This window comes from Podarcis filfolensis, assembly GCF_964270895.1.
Source record: "Podarcis filfolensis genome assembly, chromosome: 7".
In the NCBI taxonomy this organism is placed as follows: Eukaryota; Metazoa; Chordata; class Lepidosauria; order Squamata; family Lacertidae; genus Podarcis; species Podarcis filfolensis.
The window spans coordinates 53,199,962-53,225,368 of NC_139603.1; the positions used below are offsets into that span (position 1 = coordinate 53,199,962).

Below are 25,407 nucleotides of genomic sequence, written 5' to 3' on the forward strand. Positions count from 1 at the left end.
GCAGAACACCATAGCAAAGGCTTTCCGGGCAGTGAATAAGAGTTGCTCTTAGACCAAGACAATTTGTTACAAGTAGCCTATGCTCTGGTGACCTAGCAATTGGATTATTGCTGCAGAGTACGGCTGCCAGGTTGTTAACTTTGGGGCAGCCAAATGGGATCATTTAGCACCAGTAGCACCAGTATCTTAAAAGGTCCAATTTAAGCTGATGCTTGTTTTATAAAGTCCTGAATGACTTGGGGCCAAAATACTTGCAGGAACCTTTCTACCAATAGTTATTCCTGAAGTCTACATTATTAATACTCACAGACATCAACTGACATTTTTATTTTACCCAAACTTTTATTGCTTAAAAAATAATTGCTTAAAAACTAAATACTAAGCCCTTAGCAGACCATCCTGGATGGAAGAAGGTTTGCCGCTCTGGGGTGCTCCTGGATTCATCACTATCACTGGAGGCTCAGACGGTTTCGATGACTAGGCGTGCCTTTTTCAGCTCCAGCTGGTTTGCCACCTATGATTCCTTTTGGACGGAGATTATTTGGCCACTGTACTCCATGTTCTGCCAACTTCCAGATTGTATTAGTGCAGTGAAGATGACGCAGAAACTTCAGTAGGTCCAAAATGCAGCAGCCAAATTGCAGGCTGAGGTTCCATTTAGGTCTGATTTAACCCATTCTAAAACAGTTGCACTGGTTGCCTTCATTTCCAGGTGCAATTCAAGATGCTCACATTGGTGTTTAAAGCCCTAATATCTGAAAGACCACCTGCTTTTAATATTAAACTTCTCTATTGCAGCATCAGTTATTACCCTACAAACATTGCGTGCCTTTGCAAGCAGTTAAAATATCTTTCTGTTTATTTGCTGACTCTTACTGCAAGATTTATTTTTTATTCTTGCTGCTGTTGTTCCTGAAATTATTACTATTTAGATAGTTAACTGTATGGATTTCAATGGGGGGGGTTATACACATATATATTGTAAATGGCTTTGAGATTTATAAATAAAAGATAATATAAGGTCCTTTTAAAAGATGAAATATTCCCTTCTCCATCTTTTGCTTTACTTTACATATATAAAGTCTGCAGCCTTTACTCTGCTATCAAGAAATGGTTCATGTAATGGTTGTTCAGAGTTTATTTCACAGTAACAGAAAGGTTACAATTTTCAATTACAAGAAAGCCATTTCAACAAGACTTATTTCTATAAACAAATATAAAATCAAGATGTTACCTTAACTGTGTATTTCTACAACTTAGGGAAAAAGAAAGCCGAATTAAATTTGTTTATAAAATATCCCAGCCTAAACATATGGCTTTATTAACATCCTATACAATACATTCTTAAAACTATATTCATTTTGAGTGTCAATAGCACCTATTTATAAAAAGATGCATTTTGCAGTTTAATGAAGTGCAATACACCTCACTAAGGCAAACATTTAATTAACAGATCTAGAATAACAAGTTAGAGTACTGTACTCCTTCAGCAATTCACTGCACTGACATTGTACAATACTTAAGGGAAAAATAAAGGCTACATCCTATCAGGGTAAAATGAAGCCATTGTTTTTTCCTTTGATGCAGCATTTACGCTGTAATATACATACAATATAATTAATATTTATCAGCAAGTTGGCAATTAAGTATTTCATCTAATACTGGATATCAAATTTTGATTTGACAAAATGTTACATGTCTATAATTTCAAAGTGAACTAAATGTGTATCTTATTGGAGTACTACCATTTTTATTTCAGTAGTTTCACACAAGTTGATAAAACATGAATCTAGTCTAGTAAATCAAAACATCTATTTTCACTACTGCTTAATAGAACATATCTATTCCATTAGAAATACTTTTTAGCAGACCAACTTCTGTTAAAGCAAGGATCTGAAAAAAAATTCACACATTGCCAGAAAAATGACAGATTGCCTTCTGCTGCAAGCTATAATTTATATTGAAAACTATTCTCCAGTATAAACAGGACAAGCACTCAGGAGAGTCACACTGGTTTCATATTGAAATCCTGTGCACACCAGCTCTTGCAGAGGTCCTCACCACTGAAATATCTTGGAAAGAAGGCTGAGTACAGAAGCATTCACTACTGTTTAAGGGCTGAATTCTATTCAGCAGAATTAAGTGGTAAAGCTGTTCCTGAAATGCATTGTATGAAATGCATTGTATGCAATGTAGAAATCCATTTCTACAAATGGAAAGGTGGCATGTTTCAGTTCTTCATTCAAACTCTCCCCTAGCACACAGCAAGTTAGAGAGACTGCTAAGAATAGTCAAACCTATTCTTTCATTTGAAATCTGAACTTGTGCAGACCAGGAACCACTTTACTGGCCAATTCTGCTGGTATATAGATGGCCCTGAGGCTACAGAAAGTCCAGCAAGGCTCAAGGAATGTGATATACAAAGCTAGATAGGAGAAGTACTTACAGTCACATTACAAACATCCTTGGAACACTGTAACATCTGTAACTTAATAAATGCTTGTCTTCGTGCACATATGACTGTGTTGGATTGTATTCCTACGCTTGGATTATATGCATAAAGAGAGATAATAGAAGAAACCCCAGAAGCTGTAATTTCAACATCATTAAGAATAAGATATGTATCAGCAGTGTAATGCCAAGACAGTTAGCAAAATAGTGGAACTTCAGTGATGGCCTGGAAGAGAGGGGAAATTTCCAAATTTTTCTACATATTTATGATTTGCACTACCACCAAATCTGCAATACTGCTTCTGAATACATTACATGAAAATTTTTGAAGCTGGCTATACAAGTTACTTAGGAAGCTTCAAATTTTATTTGCATATGTATAGATTAAAATGCAATAAGGTTTGGCAGGTTGAGCAAGGGAGAATACTTTATTTCTCAAATATTTGCCATAACTTTGGGATGTGAGGGAGATACTAGTCTGACAAAGACTTGAAGTCTGAAACATTTTAAAACAAAAAAGTCACACTGTTGTGCTAAGAAAAAATAGTCCAATGACTTTTCTAGATCCACTTGTCTATTACATCTGTGGTTGTACCACAGCACATTCCTGCTTTTGCTATAGCAGAAAAAAGCAATTTACAATAAATTGTTCATAAAATATATTCTTTTACTTTTAATTCAGAAATTTTACAAGGCTACTTAAGAGCATTTGAGAGCTTAAGTTTTGCAACACTTTAGGACAGCTTATGCTAGGAATTCATTGTATTAAAGATTTATATTAAAATCATATTAAGTGCAGTTGAGTAGGAATCTGACTTAAGAGATCAGGTGCTTTAAGTTTTCAAAGTAGCCTGACACACAGGGAGGTGATAATACTGTATTTCATCAATGTGCAGGAATAATTAAAGACTGGGCAACAGTCTTCCCTTGCTCATGCAATAATATTGATTAAACGTGATCTTTAAGTATATATACTTATCCTACCACTGTATGCTTACTCAGTTTTACATACTGCATATTGTATGTATAATACATTAATGCCAATTTTGCAAGCAGTAATAAAACAGGTCTGGAACATAAACTGTTCTCATTTAAACAATTATTTTAAAGAAGAGGTATTCAGTTATCAAGAGACAAATGTAAATTTGGAACAATCAAGCATGGAGGAGTATACCTAATTATATTCTAACATGCTTTTCCTCTGCCTTTCATCTACACTGCGGCCAGTGAAGTTTGAGCGGCCAGTGAAGTAAGAGCATTACTTCTCAAAGTTATGTGACCTATTCATTGCAATACAGTTAACACTGTAGGCACAGAAATACTTTAGAAATGGCTGCATGAAAAGAAAGAATTTAGTACAGGTGACAACTGCTGCTGGTGCATTTAACAAAAGGTTTCTCACATAGTTTCAGTCAATTGGAGGTAGTTGCTTGTCAATAAACTGCTTCACATCCATCATTTCCTGTTAAGGGATAAAAAACAGTGATCTGGTTTAATTATGCATATTGCAGGATTCAATACACAATAAAACCAAGCATATGGCTGGATTCCTTACAATGCAAAGTCATTCTTAGCCTAGAAAGCATTGATTCTTTTCTATTCAACCAAACTTAAAACACAAACTGTCATTTTACAGTACTAGAAAAGAAAGTCCCACATACAGTCAGCCTGCCATTGTATCTGCACCGTTTTGGACCAAGAGTCTTTCCAAACGGAGTGTGTTGGCTGCAGTGTGTAGATGTGTCACGCAAACACTCCTCATGCTCCTTCTAGGGCTGGAAATGGTTAGTTTAACCTCCAGTTTGCTAGTAAAACTGATTTACTGTGTTGCAAAATGATGCATGTCTAAAAAGTGTGTCATCAACACAAAAATTTTGGAAAACTTTGCTCTAACCTGTGAGTCCCATTGAACTTACTGGGACTTATTTCTGAGTACAGATGTATGACTGCATTGCATATAATGTCAGCAGGTTTCATGCTAAGGAAGTTAGAATTATGTTCCGAAATACTGGATATTTAGTTGGTTCAAAATGTGATATTACTTAGAAAGAGGAAGTGCAGGACAATGTTAAGTCTATTACAGTTGTATCCTATCCTTCAATTGTATCTATTGAATGAGTTTTTTAAATGTTTAATAACTTTCAACTAGTTCTTGAAAATAAAATTATATTGTTACAATTGTTTCAAGGTCTTATATACTAGTATGGCTTAAATGGAAAACAAAGAAACAGAACATCACTTCAGATGACATCAGTATTTTGTAGAACAATTACCTCAATACACGAGCTATGCATCATTCCCGAATAAGTTTTAAAACTTATGTTGCCAGGATTTAACATAGTCTTTAGTGTCTCAGAAGTGACAGAACCAAACATAAGCGGAACTAAAGGATCGCGGTCACCATGGCACTGGAAAATGGGAATGTCTCTGTTGACACAGTTGATAGGACCCTGTCAAAAGGCAATATGTTAGAACATTAAGAGGTGAAAGGTATGAACAACTTTTTATTTTAGCCCTCCGAGCAGTTCACCATCCCTTTCATCTCATTGCTCTATGACATAGGTTAGTCTGAGTCACAGTGGCTAGGTCAGCATCATGAAGTCAACTTTGTGGCTGGATGGGAAAAGGAATCTGGAAGGCACCCCACTGGCTAAGCCTCTCATACTAACACTTTAAGGAAAATATCATCTTCATGTGCTGTTCTAGTGAAAGGTCCTGAAGAAACATCCAGCTGATATCACAATGCCTTCTTTAGAAATGCATGAAACCTGTTTTAAGTTCTTGGGTTCATGAAATACGGTTTATATTTTTCTATAGTCAAGATCTAAGAAGAGAAATGGACCAAACAGAATGCTCTTTAACTTGCTGTAAGCTGCCTTTATCACTGACTGTGATAATTATGCCTTTCTGTCATGAGAACTGAATGCAGAAATATAAATGGAAAGCTTTTTTAATATAACCAACCTCAGTTCTTTTGAATTTTAGAACAGCAGTACACTACCTGTGGAAATGAGGTCCGCAGCGGAAGCCAACAGCTGAGTGCTACAATACCCCCCAGCTTCTGATTTGTTGTGAGAGCTGTGTACAGCGATAAAGCTCCTCCCTAGTGAAACCAAAAGAGCACTCATTACTGCAATTACATATCAAAATATGCACACTGAAAATGCTGTAATTTCAGCTAGGCTTCCTTACCAACATTTAGAAACTGGTCAAACAGCACATCTGCATTTTTATATACTAGAATCATAAACTCATAGATCTTTACATTAATGGTTCTCAAAATACAAGGCAGACCTCCTTGAGGCAATATGTTCTCCCACTACCCCAACTCCCTTCAGGTGTGTGCTGTATTTGAATCTTTCACTTCCAATCCTTGGGCCGACTGTAAAACTTGTTTTCCTATGGGCACTTCTTCTACAAGGACCTGGAAGGATGTTGGCGTTCAGGTGGCCCAGCTCCTTTCCTTTCATTTGGATAAGAATGAGCAAAGTGGCTGGGTTTGGGGACACTACTGAGGAGGCGCAAAGGGGTCTGTGAAACTATTTATTGTAAAACTGTATTTTAAAAATAGCAAACCTCTCTTTGTTACAGCTTGCTCTAGGCAGTCTCTGCTGTACAGCAAATGCAACCATACTAACTCCCATGCACAAGAGCCATACTTAATTAAGCATATTAGTCCTTTATGATAGCTTGAGCTCCAAGGGACCACTTCATCTCCTGTACCTCATGCTGTTAACCTAGAAATTATAACATTTACAAGCCAAGTAAAAATGATTGACATATATTCTTCAGTGGTTGCTCCACAGATTGTGTATTCCTGTATCAGAGTGCATGCCAAGATCAGAACATTCTCTAAAAGGTCTGCAAGGTATATTTCAGGTACCAGTGCTAAGAACATATGGAACTAACTTTTATTTTTAGCATATTTTATGCGTTTGAAAATTGTTGCTCAACCTGAGCTTTGAGGAAAGGTAAATAGGAGGTATGTCCAATCCACAAAGACTCCAGAAAAACTTTATGCTGCCAAATGCTAAACAACTATGATAAACATAGGCACAAGAAAATGTCACTAAAAATGTGCTGTGGGTCTTTTGAAGGTCACAGAAAAAAATGGAAAAGCTATCTAGATTCTATGTTATATGGTAATAATAGCAGGTGTGTCATACTATAAAAGTCACTTTCAACTTACACAGAAATAGTGCTAGATGTAAAAAAAAGTAATTGGCTTTACCTGAGAAAATCCTCCCAAAATTATTCGGTTTGAGGGTATTCCATTCCTTACTTCTTGCTCAATAAGTGCTTTCACTGCAACCATAAAAAGCTAACTGTTAATGGTCATCACAAAAAAGTAGACAATTGACTGTCATGGAGAGAGCCACTGTGGGGCTAACAGGTAAAGATGAGACATTTATCCAATTATCCAGCCATAGGCATGGCTACAGATAATGAGATCAGAATCTTCTCTCTTGCTAAGCATATAAAGCCTCACCTAAAAGACTACCTCAGGACGAGGTAAAACAGGCAAAGGTTTAAATTGAAATACTTTATTGTCTCTTGTACAACTTGTATACAGTGAAATTACACGAGCACCCCCCACTCAGCTCTCTTAGTCTTAATTCCCCTCGTTTACTGACACACACACACCAAACCCGAAAGTCAGTTGCCCTGTTGTTATCTTTTCTTTCAGCAGCCTAACAGCCCACGGATAGAAGCTGTTCTTTACCCTGTTGGTGCGACTAATCATGCTTCTATATCTTCTGCCAGAGGGCAGGAGATCAAGAAAGTGCCAGCCAGGGTGTGAATCATCCCTGAAAATTTTCCTCACTCTCCTGAGGCAACGTTCTTTCGCTGTTTCATCCAGTGGATTCACGGGACAGCCCATAATACACTCCTAGCAATCAGTGAAATTCTACTGATTCTTAGGTGACAAATATGACTCCATCTACCCTAAAGTTATGGTCCAAGACACCTTCAAGAGGGTGAGCCATTTTCCCATTTTGTCTGCTTACCTGTACTTTGTCTGCTTACCTGTACAGTATATACCAATTTTTAACCCAAGGCTCCCAAAGCAGTAAACTATATATATTAATACAAATAAAATATATAATAAGTGCAGCTGATCAATCAAAATAAAACTGCGTAAGAATTGAGCCCCAAATACAGATCATGTAATAGGATTTGATTATGACTAGATGGAGTGCATTGGAGGTTGCAGAAATCTCGCATTCTACTTTGGTTAGTTGTGGGAGCAAAGAAGTAATCAGAACCACCTTGTTAGGGTTTCTTCTCAAGTTCAGATTAGTGGTACCTCTGGATGCAAACGGGATCCATTCCGGAGCCCCGTTCGCATTCTGAAACGAACGCAACCTGCGTCCGCGGGTCGCGATTCGCCGCTTCCATGCATGCGTGTGACATCATTTTGAGCGTCTGCACATGTGCAAGTGGCGAAACCCGGAAGTAACGCGCTCCATTACTTCCGGGTCACCACAGAGCGCAACCCGAAAATACTTAACCTGAAGCTACTTCAACCCGAGGTATGACTGTACTTTAAACTATTTGTCTGCAACCTACCTATTTGTCTGGAACATAAATGATGCAATTGCAAGTAGAAAAAGGGAGAATGAAGAGAGGTGAGAACTAGGAAAAGTATTCAAAAAGTTGAGTGACATAATGGGATACAGCCCCTGGTCAAAAGAAATGTCCTGACTACAATGCCACAATGTGGCAACACCCATTGTATTAAGATTGTAGTCATTCTGTGGTTTGGATCAGAATAGGAATAGGGGCCCATTTTTCCTCAGAGGACTGAATTATGGGAAGGCCCAAAATGTGCAGGGTGCCCATACACATAGCTTTTGTGCCATGCACTAAAAAATTGGCTCCATTTCTCACTGTACAACACAGAAACACAAGCTGCCCATGAAGATGTAGTTAAATACCAGTTGCTGGGAAGGACAAGAAGAGAAACCACTGTTGCACTCATGTCCTGCCTATGGGCTTCCCATAGGCATCTGGCTGGCAACTGCGAGAACAGGATGCTGGACTAGATGGGTCTGATCAAAAAAGCTCTGCTCATGTAGTGAACATAACATTGTTATAGATAGAACATACCATTCTCTGATGCTTGCTTAATCCCAGCTTCATCTTCCTGTGAATCTGGAGCGAGGCCAATGATATCAAACCTTAAATGAAACAATGTAGATAAATTTAGTGGGAAAGGTTTTAAAGCACTACCTGGCTGGCTGGCTGGCTGGCTGGCTGGCTGGCTTGCTTTATTTATTTATTTATTTATTTATTTATTTATTTATTTATTTATTTTTGCACAATCAGGAAGTGATTAAAAAAATGTAATCCATAGTATTAGCAGAATAAAGCCTTTTTCTTTATGCTGAAATATAAAAAGGGTGACAAAACCTTTGGTACTGAAAGTCTGTGTATCTAAACTTTTAAAGATAATCTAAGTGGTGAACTGTCATAGGTCAGATGAGGACTTGAGAAACAGCCTCTTCCAAGGAAAGCAAGCAAGGTAGCAGCTGGACAAGAACTAAAAGCTTACATGGGCTATAGCAGGTTTAGTCAATGTGTTGCTGCAGATGTTTATGAACTACAACTGCCATCATGCCTGATCATTTGTGATGCTGGCTAGAGGTGATGAGAGTCAGGCACCAACAGCACTTGAATTACCACTCAACTACAGGAACAGCTGGAGTTGTATCATCAAGACAAATAAATTGAGTGAGTAAAGGTTTTAGGAGACTATGGTGTAGCAAGCTTAAAGGTTAGGTGGCATAGTCAACAGTAGATTGAGATACAGAAACCTGAGGGGGAAATAGCCAGAGTATGTACAGGCATGAAAGACAGCCAAGGAAAGAAGAGGACAAATGAACAGGCATAGAAAACCTTACGCAGGGTCTTAGGGATCAAAGCTGAATGCTTCTGGAAGGAAGGGATTGTTGGGGAGAAACAACAGTGTTTGCAAAGAATTGTGGCTGAATGAACGCAGGATGGAAATCAAGGATCTGAGGAAACAGTTCGATGGATGGAGTTGAAGAAGGGAGAGGCAAGCAAGAGGTAGGGTTAGCTATACTGGTCACTTTTTCTGGTAATATGTCTGAGCTTTTAAGCACTTTGTGAACGATTATAAAATGATATAGCTTTTCTGCCACTAAATCTGTGTGTAGGGAAGAAAGCTGCCTGCCAACCAGCTTTTATAAGTCTTAGAGCTCCAATGTAGGCAACTCTTAACATGAACATGAGCTTTGAAACAAACCACAGATCAGATCCAAACCAGAGACAGTTACTGTGTCTTTATGATAGGCATAAAAGGCACGTTTATGATTGAAACTAAACAGCAACATGTGCTATACAGGAGGAATACAAAGCAAACTCTGAACAAGACCATGTGTCAGTACCCAAATTCATGTGAATGAAAGGAAACGCTGGCATAATGGGCAGCAATGTGTCTGACTATATGCTCCAGGCACCCCCAACCTTCGACCCTCCAGATGTTTTGGACTACAATTCCCATCATCCCTGACCACTGGTCCTGTTAGCTAGGGATCATGGGAGTTGTAGGCCAAAACATCTGGAGGGCCGCAGGTTGGGGATGCCTGTGCTAGACTAAACATAGGCCTCTTCCTCTTTTGAGCTGCAGTCCACAGAAAAGACACAACTGTGACCATAGTGCATTATATCATACATTACGTGAAATTAAGGTTCAATCAGTTTTTATTGCATCCATATCCCTTCCTCATTTTACTATGTAGTGACCAAAATCAATCTCCTCTCCTCTGTCTCCTTCAATATTCCTCCATTTGGAATAAATAACATTGTACGTTCAGGGACAGAGAATGCAACAAACCTTAAAAAAATGACAAAATTCTTGCAAATCCACTACTTACCAAGAAGGCATAGCCATGTTCATGTTTAAAGAAACTGGCATAACTGGCCTGGAAATTGGGGAGAATTTTTTTAAAAAAAATTAGTAAAAACATTCAAAACAATCATTTTCATGTGTTTCTGTAATATGTAAATGGTACCATCACTAACTCCTGATAAGATCATATCACAATAGGCAGATCTCCTTAGAGAGAAACTTTGCAACTGGCCAAGACAGGAAATGAAATTTTCTGACCCTCTTACCGCTGCTCAAATACCTGTCATGTCTTGGTCAACAAATATGGTGACCCATCACAATTAGTGCTATGTGAATCACGTACATTTCTCCACCTGTGCTCACTGACCCACTGGGAGCCAATAGATCATTTCCTGGTATTTCACACATTCTGTTTTCCTGTGTTCCTTCTGTCATGAAACAAAATACATGTTATGGACCTATTCTTTCCTACCTTTTCAACCTGCCAGTCCCTAAATAAGACTGAGCATTTTGATCCAAGACTTGGGCATAAAGGGCTTTTTTCCATTCCTGAAATCTTTTATCTTGGTTGGCTTACTTGGACAAGGCAGTATAATACATAACTTAGGATTCACCATGAAGATTTTGTGTGTTTGGGACCCACCTTCAGCCCCACCCCTTCATTGAAGTCATACTCCTTGTTTTGCAGTTCTGTCAAGTGGTACTTCCCAGGTGGTCCCAAGCCACCATTTGGGAATCAGTGTCCTATAATAAAAAAACCGTACATACTTATAAGATACATGGCAAAGCATGGACTTAATGTGGGATATTGAAGATTCTATCACTTTAAGTCGTAAGTTTAATGACTTCATTTATAGCTCATGTTCTCTTTGAAATTCATTTTTGTGTACCTGAGAATGATCAAAGCATGGTTTTTTCAGGCTTACACCTAAATTACCTTACTATTTCTTCAGTCTCTCTCTAAAGTGTCAGGCTGCACTCTGTACCACAACCTGTACAATGCCTCAAGTTATTTAAGGATATTCCACAGGAGAGGAAATTCTAATGTAATCCAGAGCCCCTGTAATGATAAAACCTAAAAATGTTTCAGAAGGGAGCCTCTAGGCGCCTGCATTTCCCTGCTACCTTGAATTTCTTATTGTTGCACCATACTGTTAGTCACTCTGTGCTCCCACTGGGAGAAAGGGTGGGGTATACAGAAACAAATAAATAATACAGCTGGGGAATCTCTTGGATGCATGCTGTTGAGCCCCAGAAGCAGATTTTTGCAGCCATTTGGTCATCTCAAGCAGCTAGAAATTCTAGATGCAGTTAACCAAGGATTTGCCTTCTTGTCTGTATTTAATTTTAAGAAGAACCAAAAAGCTGAATGTATAGCAACTCCTTGTTTCTCAAAGAAAACCTTCAGGCCGTCTGTTACAAAACATGTAATTGCCATCTAATTTTGAAAATGGGGTTGGGGGAAGAACAGTAACCAAAAAGGATTAATATACTTACGCATGTGGGCAAATATACTTTATGTGTGGGCTTCTGATTCCAGCAAATGCTTCTGCCCACCCATGTCTATTAAAATACAGACAAAACAAAAAAACAAAAAAGCTTGTCATTTAAAATCTTCCAGTTCATTTAAATACCTATCCAAAGTCATTACTTATGTCATAATTTAGCCATCCTCTTTTTTAGTATATAAAACCCAACACTTAAAAGGAGGATCCATTTCTATCAGGTTTTTTTTAAAAAAATGATTTAATCAGATTTCCAATTCTTCAATGCTTAGATCAGTATTATTTTGCAGTTTATGCTGACTACAAGGCGAAGACTTGGATTCAGCTTCAAGACTGAAAATAAATAAGACAGTAATGTAAAGCAAAAATTATTGCTACAGCCAGTTCAACTGCACACTTGTTAATTAAATATTAATTTCAAAATGTAACTTTTGGTAACTCTAAGCATCCAAAGATGGCAGTCCTGAGCGGACTTACTACAAAGTAAGCCCCACTGGAACAAATAGACATTAAAGTGTATAAAATAATTACTTCTGTAGGGAGGAGCTTTAAGGAAGCACAATGTGAAAGAAAAATATTAGAAGAGGATTCCCATTTATTCTTTTCTAGACTAATTTCCAGCCATTAACTTAAATCAGGTGACAACCTGCATGTAAGTTTAAAAGGATACATTCCAAGGCACTATTTAAACCACTAAACACATTTCAAGCACTAAATTTATTCTTACCTGAATCTTTACACCCAAAACCATACCTAGACTCCTTCCATAGCCAGAAAAACAGGGGGAAATGAATGGTGATGGGGAGAAGCCCAGCCACCAACCAGGGACCCTTGGAATAACAGGATCAGTGTTGGGGGGGGGGAGATGTTATTTCTGCCACCCAAGTTGTTCCTGGAGACCTATGCTTTTCCCACCCTCCCTCTCCCTATGCAGGTCGATGAAGAGATTACACTCTCCCAAGGAGAACAAAAATGAAGGTGTATATTGGAAAGTGTTGCCCAATAAGTAAACAAATAGTCATGACTGTTTAGCCATTGAGAGAAAAATACAAGATAAAACTCCTGGCCACCCTGAGCTCAAAGGTCGAGCAAGAAAGTTAGGTGGGGTGCCAAGCCAGTTCTACAGGATTAAGGCCACTCCCACTGATAATACTAACAATGCTATACTGTTGTTCCATGTGGCATGCGCAAGGGAAGTAAAATGCAGAATTTTTTAAAAAGTAATAAAACTAGTCTGAAAAATCCCAGGATATAGTAATCCTGTTCAGAAGTAATGTTATTAACATATGGAGGTTGAGCACTGCATGTACACAAGCCAGTAATAAGCTGTCATGAAGGAAGCTTATGTAGATTCGGCTGCGGTGAGAATTCAACACATAGCATATTCTCTTGTAAGTAGCAAGCTGCATTTTTAAAGGCTAAGATCATATAGCAAGCTAAATATTTCACTTACCCAGTATCTCCTAATCCATGAAGAAATATGACCTAGAAGTTAACAGCACATTAATTAGACCATTTGTTTTTTAAAAATATTACATGGTACAAAGCTATCTACAGTGAGCATGCACCTAACTCTTCAGCAACTACCCACATACTTCCATTAAATCTTGACTCCACATGTAAATAAATAAAGGGAGCTCATGTGATAAGGACAGAAGAAGGATATAACTGTTGTTCTCATTCAAACACCAGAAGTCATCTATACAGTAAGGCTTCTTTGACAAGCATAAACTCACAGCTGGTTCACATATTTTTGTATTTGGAGAAGAATATGAACAGTTGGTTGACAGTTCTAAGACTGCTTTTAATAACCATCTTGAAAACATATTCCATATGGCTAGAATTGGCTAGTATGTAAAGCTAGAATTCCCATAGCAGTGGAGTGCAGAGAAGTGGTTCAATGCCATCTATTTTGTATTCTATTTGCACCTTTAAGTTATAAGCAATATTTGATTGGAGGTTACTGGGTTTAATTCTTGTCTATTGGTATTTACAGTTGTCTATAGTGAAAGCATTTGTTGAAATGTATTTGGTAGTTGAACTGTGAACCACATTCACCTTGGGCACCTGCTTGAGGTTCACCTTTTTCTTTTTTCACAATGAATCCATCATGTATGTAAACAAGTCATTCAAAACTGCCTTAGCACGGCAGCTCCTCCATGCACTAACTGTCATCCTGAGTACTGGACCACCATGTTGATCAGTTCCAACCTTGTGATTATGCCCATAGCACTGTAAGAAATGTAGTGTTGCGTTCCTCTGACTTGGTGGGACTTCCATAGAATCATGCACAGGACTGCATTGCACATATTTTAAAGATAAAAGAATTTGGGGTGGGGAAAACCAGTGCAGCAAGGCACACATAAACTGTTCAACATACAGAGCAGTCACCTCACATATCACTGTGTGTGGTCCCTCCTATGCAAAAGCACCCATGAGAACCAAAACCCAATTTGTATTAAAGTTTGTGTGGTCCTGTTCTGGTTTGACCTTGTAGTACGAGCTAGGTAGCAAGTTTCTGAGCTGGGAGCAAAGCCAGGAAGCTCAGAACCACTTGGCAAGAAGAAACTGCATGCTGGTTGATGCTCTGGTGGTTCCATTTTTACCTCTGCCCTCAAAATAGCACTACTGAATCAAACTGGCCACTCATATGTCTTTGAAATAAATTGTTCTTGTTTCTTCCTTTCTTTCCTTATAATGAATGTTTGTTTATTTTGTCCTTTCATTGTGATGAGCCTTTCTATATTCCTTTTCCTTATAATTATTATGAGTCCTCAGGGATATAGGGCCCCAACAACCTAATTAGAAGTAGCTTGTGCTGCTCATCAAGTTATTCATTATAAATTCTCACCACCTAAGCAAATAAAATGCTTAGGTGGGACACTCCTGCATGGAAACTGACACTAAAATAACTCACTTAGCTCTACTTCGCGCTTCTGGTTATTCTGGTGCAAGTGTTCATATTCCAAACACTTTTGAAAGAGACAGCAAAAGGTGATGAAATGTTTTGTTGCAGCCAAGTCTCTCAACAAATGAGAGCATGTGCTGGCTTCCCAAAGCCTTCTCAGCAATTTATCCGCCGTGACATTCAGTTGCGATTTTCCCACCTGCCCACACAGGATTTGACACCGAGGCCGCGAAATGCAAAGTATTTTTAATTTTAACACAAGAAATTACTACTTAGGGTCTTGCTCATAAACTTGGATTAGCACCACCTGAGGCAAGGAAAGGACCCAAGCGGCTGCACGGTCTTAATTAAGATTTTCAAGGGCAACAATGCTTTGTTCGGCTCATATTGTGAAACCTGGCGGTATTCGATTCTGAGCTTGGCCAGATTTTGTTTTTCTTCCCTGAAATGGGAGGAAGGGGAAGAGAACGCTGCTTGGTTTCTGCAAGAACTGCTTGCAGAATATGCATCTTTGCCATATGTCAAAACCGCGCGTCTGTTCATACTGCGTACATAACATTCACCACACTTAAAAGAGTAAGCCCGGCTACCTCGAGCAAAACCCAGGACTTTTACCTACAAGGGGACGGCGGCGACTGAGGTGCGGCTCAAGGGCATTACCGCCCAACGGGAGACAAGCGAGGGCGCCTGTCCAAAAGCCAGGCCAGGGGCAGGAGGCGAAGGGGGGGAGGTGCTTACGACACTGCTGTGGGCCCTCCGACTCCAAAGCAAGTCGCGCTGCGTTCCTCGGGGCTTCCTCCCAAAGAGTCATTGAGTTTAGGAGTGCGACACCCAAGACGCCTCCCCCCCCGCCAGCCCCTGCCTGGTCAACTCTCCCCCCCCAAAAAAAGACCACCCCCTCATTACGAGAGGCGCCAGGCGCTGCCGCTCCTTCTTCACTCACCGCGGCGGTGGCCTTTCTGGCGGCCGGGACGATGGCTGGCAGCGGGGCAGACATGTTGTTGCCGCACATACACTGGACTCTCCGACCCGCAGGGTGGGCGGGGGGAGGCCGGTGAGAAACCGTCGCGGGAGGGAGGAGGAACGGGCGTGGCGGGGAAACGGATTGGAAGGAAGAAAACGGGGAGGAAGCTGGGCCGGGCCCGCCTTCCCCGCCTCCTACGTCAGCGGAGGCGAGCGAGCGCACGCCCGTGCGTGCCTTTCTCTTGCGTGTGGCGTCAGCAAGCGAGGGCGGCCGTTAAAGGGGGGGCCCCCTCCCAAAAGCGTGTAGGCCTCTTCGGGTCGCTCGAGCGCCTGCTTTGTTTCTGTGGGATGGATTCGCACACGGGTGGTGGTGGGTTTTTTTTATTAAAAAAGCACCACAACGGCTTGTGCTCAGCCTGCTTCTAGTTTATTATTGGCGCCGCTTTTTGTTTTCTTCTCTCAAAAGGATGGGGAACGGGGTTTCGACTTGGTGGCCCGCCGCCAGGAATGATGGGAGTTGTAGTCCAAGCAACTTCTAGAGGTTTACCGTCAGGTCCCCGTCCCCCGTCCTCCCCCCAGGTTTCCCCGCACCTGCTGTAGAGTGGCCGTAAAGAAAATGGAAAAGGCAAACCAAAAAAGCTTCAGAGATAAAAGAGGTACAGAAAAACATAACCAAAAGTCTTAGCTTTAATCTGCCATTGAAATCCAGAATATTGCCGTCCTACCAACAAAAGGAACAGCCCGGACACAGCCTGGATTCCTGCTTTTTAAAACTCTGGTCTTTATGTAAGAGTAATTTCAGAGGTTTTAAAACTGCCTCGGTAAAGTTTTTCAAGAGCAGCATGTAAATAGACAGGGAGCTGCATTTGTATTGGAATTTGCACTGCAGAACTTTATTTTTATTTTTATACAAACTTCAATGAAAATATTAAAAACATTTACCAAGCAGAGTGCTTCTTCCAAGACACTTAACATGTACAGATGTTAAGGCTGGTATGCAGTCATCTAAATGGCATCAAAATAAACCTGGGAAATCTTTTACATTACAGATTAAGCTCACATCCACAGGGCATACTGTAGGGCTGTTTTTAATGTTTAGAAACACGCAAATACAAAGATTTTCCGGGGGGCCCTCCCATACACAAAATAAGAGCACAAGTTCTTTATTTCTGTCTTGCTTCTGGGTGGGCTTGCTAGTGCCCAGCACTCGGGGCAAAGCTTTGTGGCACAAATCCAGGGCCCAATCAGCAGAATGAGCAAGGTTGGTTTGTGTCATTTTGAAATAAGTGAATACTTTCCCATCTACAGAGAAGTGGGATTAATAACATTTCAGGTGTAAACTTACTCTTCAGGACTGTTAAAGTGGTATAAAACCATCTGAGTGAGATTGTACCTTTCTGCATCTGGTGAAAGGGGCTTCACAGCAGTGGAGCTCTGAAATGCCACCCACCTCTTGAAATCCAGCTGACACCAACATTGGCTGGCTTTTTTTGCTGCTAGCTAGACTTATTTCTTCATTCAGGCTTTTAATGATGTGGTTTCTTGACGCAGTAAGGCTGTAATTCTACCCCCCCCCCCGCCCCTGTTTACCTGGGAGAAAGCCCAGCGGGGTTACATCTGGATAGACATTAGGAAGGATTTCAGCTGAAGCTACTGATTTTGTAGTATGGAGGTATGACTGACTTTCTATTTTCATTTTTTATAGGAATTACATTGCTGTTTTCACTGGAATGGTTAGCTTGGTTTTATATTTAATGTACTCCATCCTAGAACCACTTGCGGTTCAGAAATGAAATAAATGATAGTGACAGCTGTTTTGCAGGAGACAATGTATTATTATTGTTGTTGTTGTTGAATTTATATACCGCCCTATACCCGGGGGGTCTCAGGGCGGTTCACAGAATATAGTAAATGTAAAAATTCAAATGCAGCGCAGCTGTGATCTGGCAGCAGTGTCAGCGTGCTTCCGCCTGCAACAGAAAAGCGAAGTCTGGAACCGTTGTCCTTCAAACTGAGATGTGATGCCCATTCCATTGAATTCAGACATGTTGTGCTTCCCCTCTCTCAAAACAATGGATAATAATAATAATAATAATAATAATAATAATAATGGATTAAAAATACATTAAAACATCAGTCATTAAAAACTTCCCTAAACAGGGCTGCCTTCAGATGTCTTCTAAAGTTCAGTTCTTTGACATCTGATGGGAGGGCGTTCCACAGGGTGGGCGAGATACCAAGACAAAAAGAGGAACCAGTAGAGGTGCCTCTGTATTATTTCTTTTCTCTACAGCTACAACATGGGGTTGATGGTGTTTCTGCGCCGGCGCAGAGCCTGCTGATTGGTTCTCTCTCGTGGGCTCTCCCTCCTCCCGCCGCGCCGCCGCTTCCTCTCTCCTTAATTCATTGCCCTTCGCTCGCGCCGGGGGAGCGATGGCAGCGCGGGCTGGAGGAGGCGGAGGGGGCCGCGCCAAGGCCTTGGAGCTGCTGCGGACCTTGCCCAGGGTCAGCCTCGCCAATCTACGGCCGAACGATGGCGCCCGGAGTCGGGTGAGTTGGAAGCTGGCGGGTGAGGAGGGAGGCCTTGGCTCCGCGGCTGCCTCGCTTGACGCTGCTGCAGCGTTAGGCCGCCTCTGCGCTGCTAAGCGATTTTCCCTGCCTCCCCTCCCTTATTCAGTGCCGCCTGCCCTTTTTTTGATAGGGTGACTGGTGTCTCTAAAGGGACCCAGAAGAAAGGAGGGGCACGTTTAGCTTATTTCCCGTAAGTGGCCCCCTTGTGTGACTTCATTTTCTTCACGTGGGGGTGACCTTAGAAGTACAAAAGGATGCCTGTGTGCATGTTTTTACTGGACCCAGTGATATTGCATCTGAGTACAGTACACAATATTTTACCTAGAATCCTGTGGCATCTTAAAGTCTGCTCAGTTTATAGTGCATGATATTTACTAGGAATGAGCGTGCTTCATCTGAGGCATATGTAATTACAAATCTTACAGGTATATGTATATATGCACACAAGCACTGATATTTAAAAAGTTGTGAGCAGTTTCTAATGCCCATATATTTCAGTCATAGTTTTCTAGCATTGTTACCCTATTCTGTCCAATTCCCATATTCTAAAAATACTGAAACACTAGGCTACGTAAACACTATACTTTTAAAGCACACACATATTCTAGGAGCTGTAATTTGTTAAGGTTGATAGGAATTGTAGCTCTGAGGGGTAAGCTACACTTCCCAGGATTCAGGGGGTGGGCGTGCTTTAAATGTATATGTGTCACTTATGGTGGTGTGTCACTTATGGGAGAGTAAAGCAGTTAGAATGCATGAAATCTGGGGAGGAATGATTTTTTTAATTGAAAAGGTGAAGTTTAATTTATGCTGCATTCATGATGCAAAATTCTCTATTCCAATTGCTTCACGTTTTATATAAATAATAGTAGAAATGAATTGAATTAGTCTGTACGTGCAGGGAACAATATACTTGAAAAGTAAGCTGACACCAAAAGATGGAAATAATCTCTTGCTCACGAAATCTTATGCCACAATATGCTAGTTTGTCTTAATGCCATGGGACTTTTTGCTGCAATGGCTGGAGCTTTTCCAGTAGGAAGCATGATTTGTGGAATAACCGTTAGTCATTTTTTCTGTATGTAGCAAGGAACCCATTACAAGTTGTGGAATTTATTTTTAGACTATTATCTGACAGCTTCCATACCTCTGCCTCTTTCCTACTCACTTTTCTACACCACTCACCTTGCTGTGGATTATGCAAATTAATGGGGTTTTATTTTGTGGTGTGTTCCGAAAAGTCAGACCTTATTTCCTATACATGCTTACTCAGTATTAAGTATCACTGTATTCATTGGGGATTTTTTTCCAAGTATGTGTGCACAAGATTGTACAATCTTCTATGATATTTTTTTAAGGGGGGTACCTGTGTCACAGAACTATTCTTTCACAAATAAACTGAGTATGTGTTATGTAACAAACTGATGTTTGGCTATTTCCTTTAGGAAAAGAGTCGGCGTGAAAAGTCTCAGTGGAGGAAAACAACTCACAGAAGCCAATGGAAAAGAGGAACTCGTCCTCGATTAGGCTTTGAAGGAGGCCAAACTCCATTTTATCTAGTTATTCCAAAATATGGCTACAATAAAGGTCACCAGTAAGTTTGCTTCCATGATCATTTTTTTTTTAAAATGTCTGTAGTCAAAATTTATTGAAAGCACAATCCAAACTCCTAGCTGGGAACAGTGGGGTGGACTGCTGCATCCAGAGCCCTCCAGTTGTGACAGTGAAGACAGAAGGTGGGGGCAGGAGGTAATTTAAATTATTTTTGCTGCACCATCTCCAGACTGGTGTAGTTGAAGGACACAGATTGGGGCCATTGTTAGTAGCTGGAGCAGCTTTCAAAATCAATACACAGCACTATTTTAGGTCCATTAATTTCATGAGTCTACTCTGAGTATAACATACTTGGATGTAGCCCAGTGTATTTTTCATTTTGGGGGGGTGTCTTTTTAAAGTAAACCATGGTACAGTATCACTACATGCAGACATGTAGAAAAACCTAAAAGCGCTGCTGTTTAAAACACATGCATATATTTAAGAAGGTAAGGCAGAACAAAGATGAGATTTTTCACGTCTTCGCCTAAATTGTTGAGAAATGAAAAAGAAACTAATGATTTATTTTTCCAGCCTCTCACAGAGGAAAGAGGATTAGCAAAATGCTCTTTTGATTCAAATTACTATTTGTTCCACCATTCTCAAATCCCAAATCAGACCTGAGGTGCCTAGATAGAAGTAGGGGGTGTCTTGATGCGCCAGTCATAACAGGTGATGAGGTTGTGCATTGCACTCAACGGCAGAACCCTACTCAGTTTTAATCTGGCACTGTACTTGGTTGTGTACAGAAGTGAAATCAGTTGGTGCACAGCTTAATCTTTTGCAGCTAGAGTCAAGGAACACTGCTAATAATGCTATCAGCAACATGATAAAAGTAGATTGGAATCCTATTATAAGGAAGGAACAAGAAGCCAAATTTCTATGACAGTATGTGAATATTTGGCATGTGCGGAGACCATCCATGGTCCGGAAAACCTATCTTGCTCATGCAAGAGATAGTGTGTATGGAGTGAGAATCTCTCCATCCCAGTTCAAGCGGCCCTTCGCTCATGCCTCATTGCAACCAATATGTTTTTATTTAAAAAAAAACACAACAATGATAAAATTCAGTGGGATTGCTTTCCAGGTACGATTGGGATAGGGAACCTGGTACTTCCCAGAAGTTGTCGGATTCTCAGTAGTGTGGGATTAAAGGTACTATAGTCCAGCAACCTCCCTGTGATGGATATCTTGGGTTGCACCCTTTGCACTTAATCCAGTAGTAGAGCAGATTTCACTCACTTCGGTGAGACTTTCACAGGAGGAGCTTTGCAGTGCATTTTGTGCTTAGTATATTCTCATTAGTTCTGAAATTCTAAAACAGTTTTCCTTTGTTTCTACAGCCTCAGGCGCCAGTATCCACCTCTCACTCTCAAAAGGCTACAGTACCTGATTGACTTAGGTAGAGTTGACCCCACACAACCAATAGACCTCACGCAGCTGGTAAATGCCAGAGCTGTAACAATACAGCCACTCAAAAGAGATTATGGTATCCAACTTGTGGAGGAGGTAGGTCTGTAATGCATGATATTTTAAGCCATTTAGTTTTGGGCATATTCTGTTTTTTTGTTTTTGTTTTAATAGATGAAGACAAGTAGGTATCACTCCACTAGAGAGCAGTATACATTATCAGATTGCTTGGTTTTGTTTTGCTGGGTAAGACACATTCTTAAATCAGATTATTTTAACAATGGAAAGCATGGAAAAATAGATGAAAGTTAAATCCTAGTTTGGTGAGTAGATGTTTGATCAAAATTCTTGGTGTTGCACACAAGTTTTTTAAATGTAACATAGATTCCAGAGATGAATGCAGCAAAGTGGGTGAACATTATAAAAATAAATTCAGAGTCCAAAGATGTATCTCATTCCTGGGCCATATGGCATTTTGGATTTGCAAAGCAAAAGCAATCTGCTTTTGAAACTCCAGAGAATTTCAAAATCTGTTTGTTGTATGTCAAAGGAGTCTAGTTTTAAATAGCAGAAGAAAGCAGCCAAATGATTTTTTCTAGTCTTACAGCTACTTCTGTGAAAGCAAATATTGCATCCTGTCAGCTTGACTTGCTGGCGTGAATAGTTCAAAGCGAATAGGTTTTCAGTCTTTTTTATATGGAGATGTTTTTGATGAAATTCTACATTCTGTTGTAATGGCAAATGCTAAATAATTTCTGTGATTCTAATTATGAAAGGAAGTGGTGAACCCTACTGAGCATCAATCTTGAGTGCAGCAGGATTGCTATTTCATATTTTCAACTGTGCTCCACGAAACAGCAGCTTAGAGCCTACCCCATGTTTCTCAAGACAAATCCCCAACTCTCAGGAGAGGATTTTTGAAGGGATACAAAGTGGAAGAAGGGAATGGGAAAATTTCTTTCTGTTTGAGTTACACTGGTTTGGATACCAATATAAGGTATCCTTTGCTCTCTCTCTTTTGATGAAGAGTAATGAAATTATGTTATATTCCATGCACTTGAACGTCTGAGACCCATAAAAGGTTTTCAGTTCTTTGCTGCACATTATAGAGCATGATAGCTGAATAATATGAGCCTGTTGATCTTTATGTGACCTAACCACTCTTCATGTGAACTTGTAGGGTGCCGATACATTTGCAGCAAAAATTAATATTGAAGTGCAGATAGCATCTGAACTCGCCATTGCTGCTATTGAAAAGAATGGTGGCGTTGTTACTACAGCCTTCTATGATCCAAGGAGTGTGGGTAAGAATTCTCGCTCCCTCTGTCTGTCCAAGTGTTCAGTATTTTCTAATTCAGTGTTTATTTTCATCGCAGCTCTTTATCAGCATATACAACTAGTCTTTTAGATGGTTCTTGAGGGCAACCCTTGCATTTTTCCGCAACAACAAAATGCAGAAATGAGCTATGAGCAGAATTTCACCTACCATTTTAGCTGGGCTGGTGTAAAGGGTTGGCATTCTTAGGCCTGCATCTTGCTAGGGAGATCATTCAGAAGACATGGGCCCCCCTGCCCCTGCTGCTCTATCGCCTTTCTCTTGCTGCTTGAGTGAGCAGCAGCTGGAACAAGACGAGGAGGGAGCAGTACTTTTCTTGCCCTCTGAACAGTCATGCAGGCTGAGCCCAAAAGAAGAGGGCAAATGAATGGCCAGCAGTTATCTGTCTGGAAATGGTTGTTATAGGTGGCTTGTAAGCAACACAGATATTTTAGCTTACAAGGTGAGCTGACTGAGCACATCTTGCCCATGGACCCTTCCTAAACCTGGCACTGGCACTGCATGCTTTCCTCAACAGCATGTCTTTAAATAAACTGGTGTTAAAATTGCACGAGGGTCTCTGTTGCTCCTCTCCCCCCCCCCCCAATCAACCTTTCACTTCATGTGTTTTGATTGCATGCAAATCAGAGACCATTCCTCATTCAAATGAACTCCTGGATTTAGTCTATTGTGCCTGCATAATAGAATTCCAGGTGCTTCCCTTCCTGTGCTTTCCTTTTGCTATAGGAAAAGTAACTACTGCAAAAGGGTCTTGCCTACTGCACTTTTTGCCCTTTCGGACCTGTAGATTTATGTGATTGCTTTATGTGAAGACAAGTTCTATGTAGGCAGCTACTTAAGCTATTAACAGGGTTGGGGAACAGAATCTTCCTCAGCTCTGTCAAGGGTCACTACTGAGGACATCGCCTAAAGTTAACATTGCTTTTGATGTTAATATATGGAGAAGGCATTACAGTACCCTGGACCCAGACTGTTTATGGCTTTAAAGATAAAAAAATTATCCAAATTTAGACCAGAAACAAATGGATAGCCAATTAAGGTCATCCCGGATTAGTGCTTTATGAACTCTGTGGTCTGGTCCAGCCGTCTTCATTTCATTAAAATAAAAAATGTTTTCAAAGGATGTTCCATGTACAGCACAATGTGGTAAACTACTTGAGACATTAGGGCACATAAGACAGGGGCTAAACCCATTTTATCACAAATGGGTGCAGTAGATTTGTCAGCCAGTGCTGGAGAACAATCCACACCTGTTTAAAATTGTTGCTTTGCTGATAGAAGTACTTGCAAGCTATGGAGAGGATGTGATTCCTTGTCCAGCACAGGCATATTTCCCCATATCCAGATCAAGTGGCCCATTTGCCACCAGTAACTCAGTCTTGTCTGGATTCTGCTTCAGTGTGTTCACCGTCATCCAGGCAGTTTGGCCAGTTTCCCTATGGAAAATAAAGGGAACAGACTTCATATTCTCTGTGCTTGACTTCATATCCTCTAATTGCTATAGATGAATTCAATACAGAAATCTGCTGTTGTGTAAACATAATGGGCCCAAATAAGTTAAGCGGCACCTTTTCCAGATTAATTCTGAATTTTGAATGTCATTCCTAAGAGATTTCCCCACTAGAGGTATAGCAGGTGTATATGGTTTGGGGCACATTAAAAATTAAAATATTTATTTCTAAACCACCCTCCATCAGTTATGACCTAGGGAGGTTTACAGTCAAACACCAAAGCATTACAACATTGTAACATTCAATTAATAATTTCAATCCAATTTATAACCATATAATCAGAGGAGCTGACAACATCTATCGATTTGTATCTGGTCTCCAAAGGCCTAGAAGGAAGAGGTAGGTCTTCAGCCAGTGCTTAGAATCCACTTAGAATCCTATGACTGTGTCAGTCTTACCTCCAAGGGAAGGGTGTTGGATAGATGGGGAGCCACCACAGAGAAGGCCCTATTCCTCACTCAGCAGGAGGATGTAAGCTAAAGAACACAATATTTATACTACACCCACCTTTCGGCAATGAAATCACAAATGCCAGAGTAGCTAATACTGTATTTTTTTGTTCCATTATTTTGCACATAGGTATTCTTTGCAAGCCAGTGCCCTTTTTCCTACAAGGCAAGCCTATTCCAAAGCGAATGCTTCCTCCTGAAAATCTTGTCCGTTACTATACAGATCCTAATAATCGTGGCTACCTGGCTGATCCATCGAAGATTTCAGAAGCAAGACTAGAGCTTTCCAAGAAATATGGTTATGTTTTACCAGATATTACAAAAGATGAACTCTTCCAAATGCTGAGCACACGCAAGGACCCCAGACAGATTTTCTTTGGCCTTGCTCCAGGTTGGGTGGTAAACATGCCAGAAAAGAAAATTCTGAAACCAACAGATGAGCGCTTGCTAAAATACTACAGCTCATGAATGCTCAGGTTGGAGGCAACTGTTAAAAGAACTCAAAACACAAAACTGTATTGTCACTATTTTATATTAATACACAGCTAGTCACAGTACAAATAAAATAATAAAATGTTGACTGTATAATAGTTCCATAATCTGTTTTTTAAAAATTCCTCCTTTATGTGAGATAAGTTGATTGGTATCAGGATTTCCTTCTGAGTATCTAATAAATGTGCTTTTCACCTGCTTACAATCTGCTTTACAGTGTACGTATACATACAGCACCATCCTCTAGCTTCTGCAATTGTTTCTGGAATCATATAATCAAATATTTTGTTTTAAAATAGTAATCTTTGCAACTATAAGTAGGCATCATAGAAAAACAAATCA

At 40.2% G+C, this 25,407-nt stretch overlaps 2 protein-coding genes across 3 annotated transcripts in view; one reads left to right on the forward strand and one right to left on the reverse strand.

The window, feature by feature from the left end:
• Positions 1–15,948, reverse strand: part of LOC310766637 (transcription elongation factor A protein 1) — a 41,376-nt gene extending 25,428 nt beyond the window's left edge. The window contains exons 1-9 of one of the 2 annotated variants that reach the window (XM_083623118.1): positions 15,684–15,948; positions 13,286–13,317; positions 11,825–11,890; positions 10,353–10,400; positions 8,563–8,633; positions 6,683–6,756; positions 5,453–5,554; positions 4,725–4,901; positions 1,124–3,913 (exon numbers count right to left, since the gene is read on the reverse strand). In XM_083623118.1, the coding sequence (XP_083479244.1) occupies positions 3,860–3,913; positions 4,725–4,901; positions 5,453–5,554; positions 6,683–6,756; positions 8,563–8,633; positions 10,353–10,400; positions 11,825–11,890; positions 13,286–13,317; positions 15,684–15,752 (693 nt within the window). In that variant the 5' untranslated portion in view covers positions 15,753–15,948 and the 3' untranslated portion in view covers positions 1,124–3,859. Of the gene's footprint in view, positions 1–1,123; positions 3,914–4,724; positions 4,902–5,452; positions 5,555–6,682; positions 6,757–8,562; positions 8,634–10,352; positions 10,401–11,824; positions 11,891–13,285; positions 13,318–15,683 lie in introns of those variants that run through there. The other variant, XM_083623119.1, reaches the window with a different exon arrangement.
• A 120-nt stretch (positions 15,949–16,068) lies between these two features.
• On the forward strand, positions 16,069–25,161 carry MRPL15 (mitochondrial ribosomal protein L15). Its single transcript, XM_083623122.1, has 6 exons — positions 16,069–16,359; positions 17,997–18,253; positions 19,720–19,868; positions 21,211–21,376; positions 22,458–22,581; positions 24,704–25,161. Exons 2-6 carry the CDS (start codon positions 18,137–18,139, stop codon positions 25,039–25,041), a joined length of 894 nt encoding a protein of 297 aa, XP_083479248.1. The 5' UTR covers positions 16,069–16,359; positions 17,997–18,136; the 3' UTR covers positions 25,042–25,161.
• Positions 25,162–25,407: the final 246 nt, after the last annotated feature.

What these genes read in the sequence shown, in the direction of transcription:
- MRPL15 (XM_083623122.1), top strand. Translation starts at nt 18,137, where the DNA reads ATGGCAGCGCGGGCTGGAGGAGGCGGAGGGGGCCGCGCCAAGGCCTTG. An exon ending in GGCTACAATAAAGGTCACCA is followed by an intron (nt 19,869 to 21,210) that starts GTAAGTTTGCTT and finishes TTGTTTCTACAG; the next exon opens with CCTCAGGCGCCAGTATCCAC. An exon ending in GTATCCAACTTGTGGAGGAG is followed by an intron (nt 21,377 to 22,457) that starts GTAGGTCTGTAA and finishes GTGAACTTGTAG; the next exon opens with GGTGCCGATACATTTGCAGC.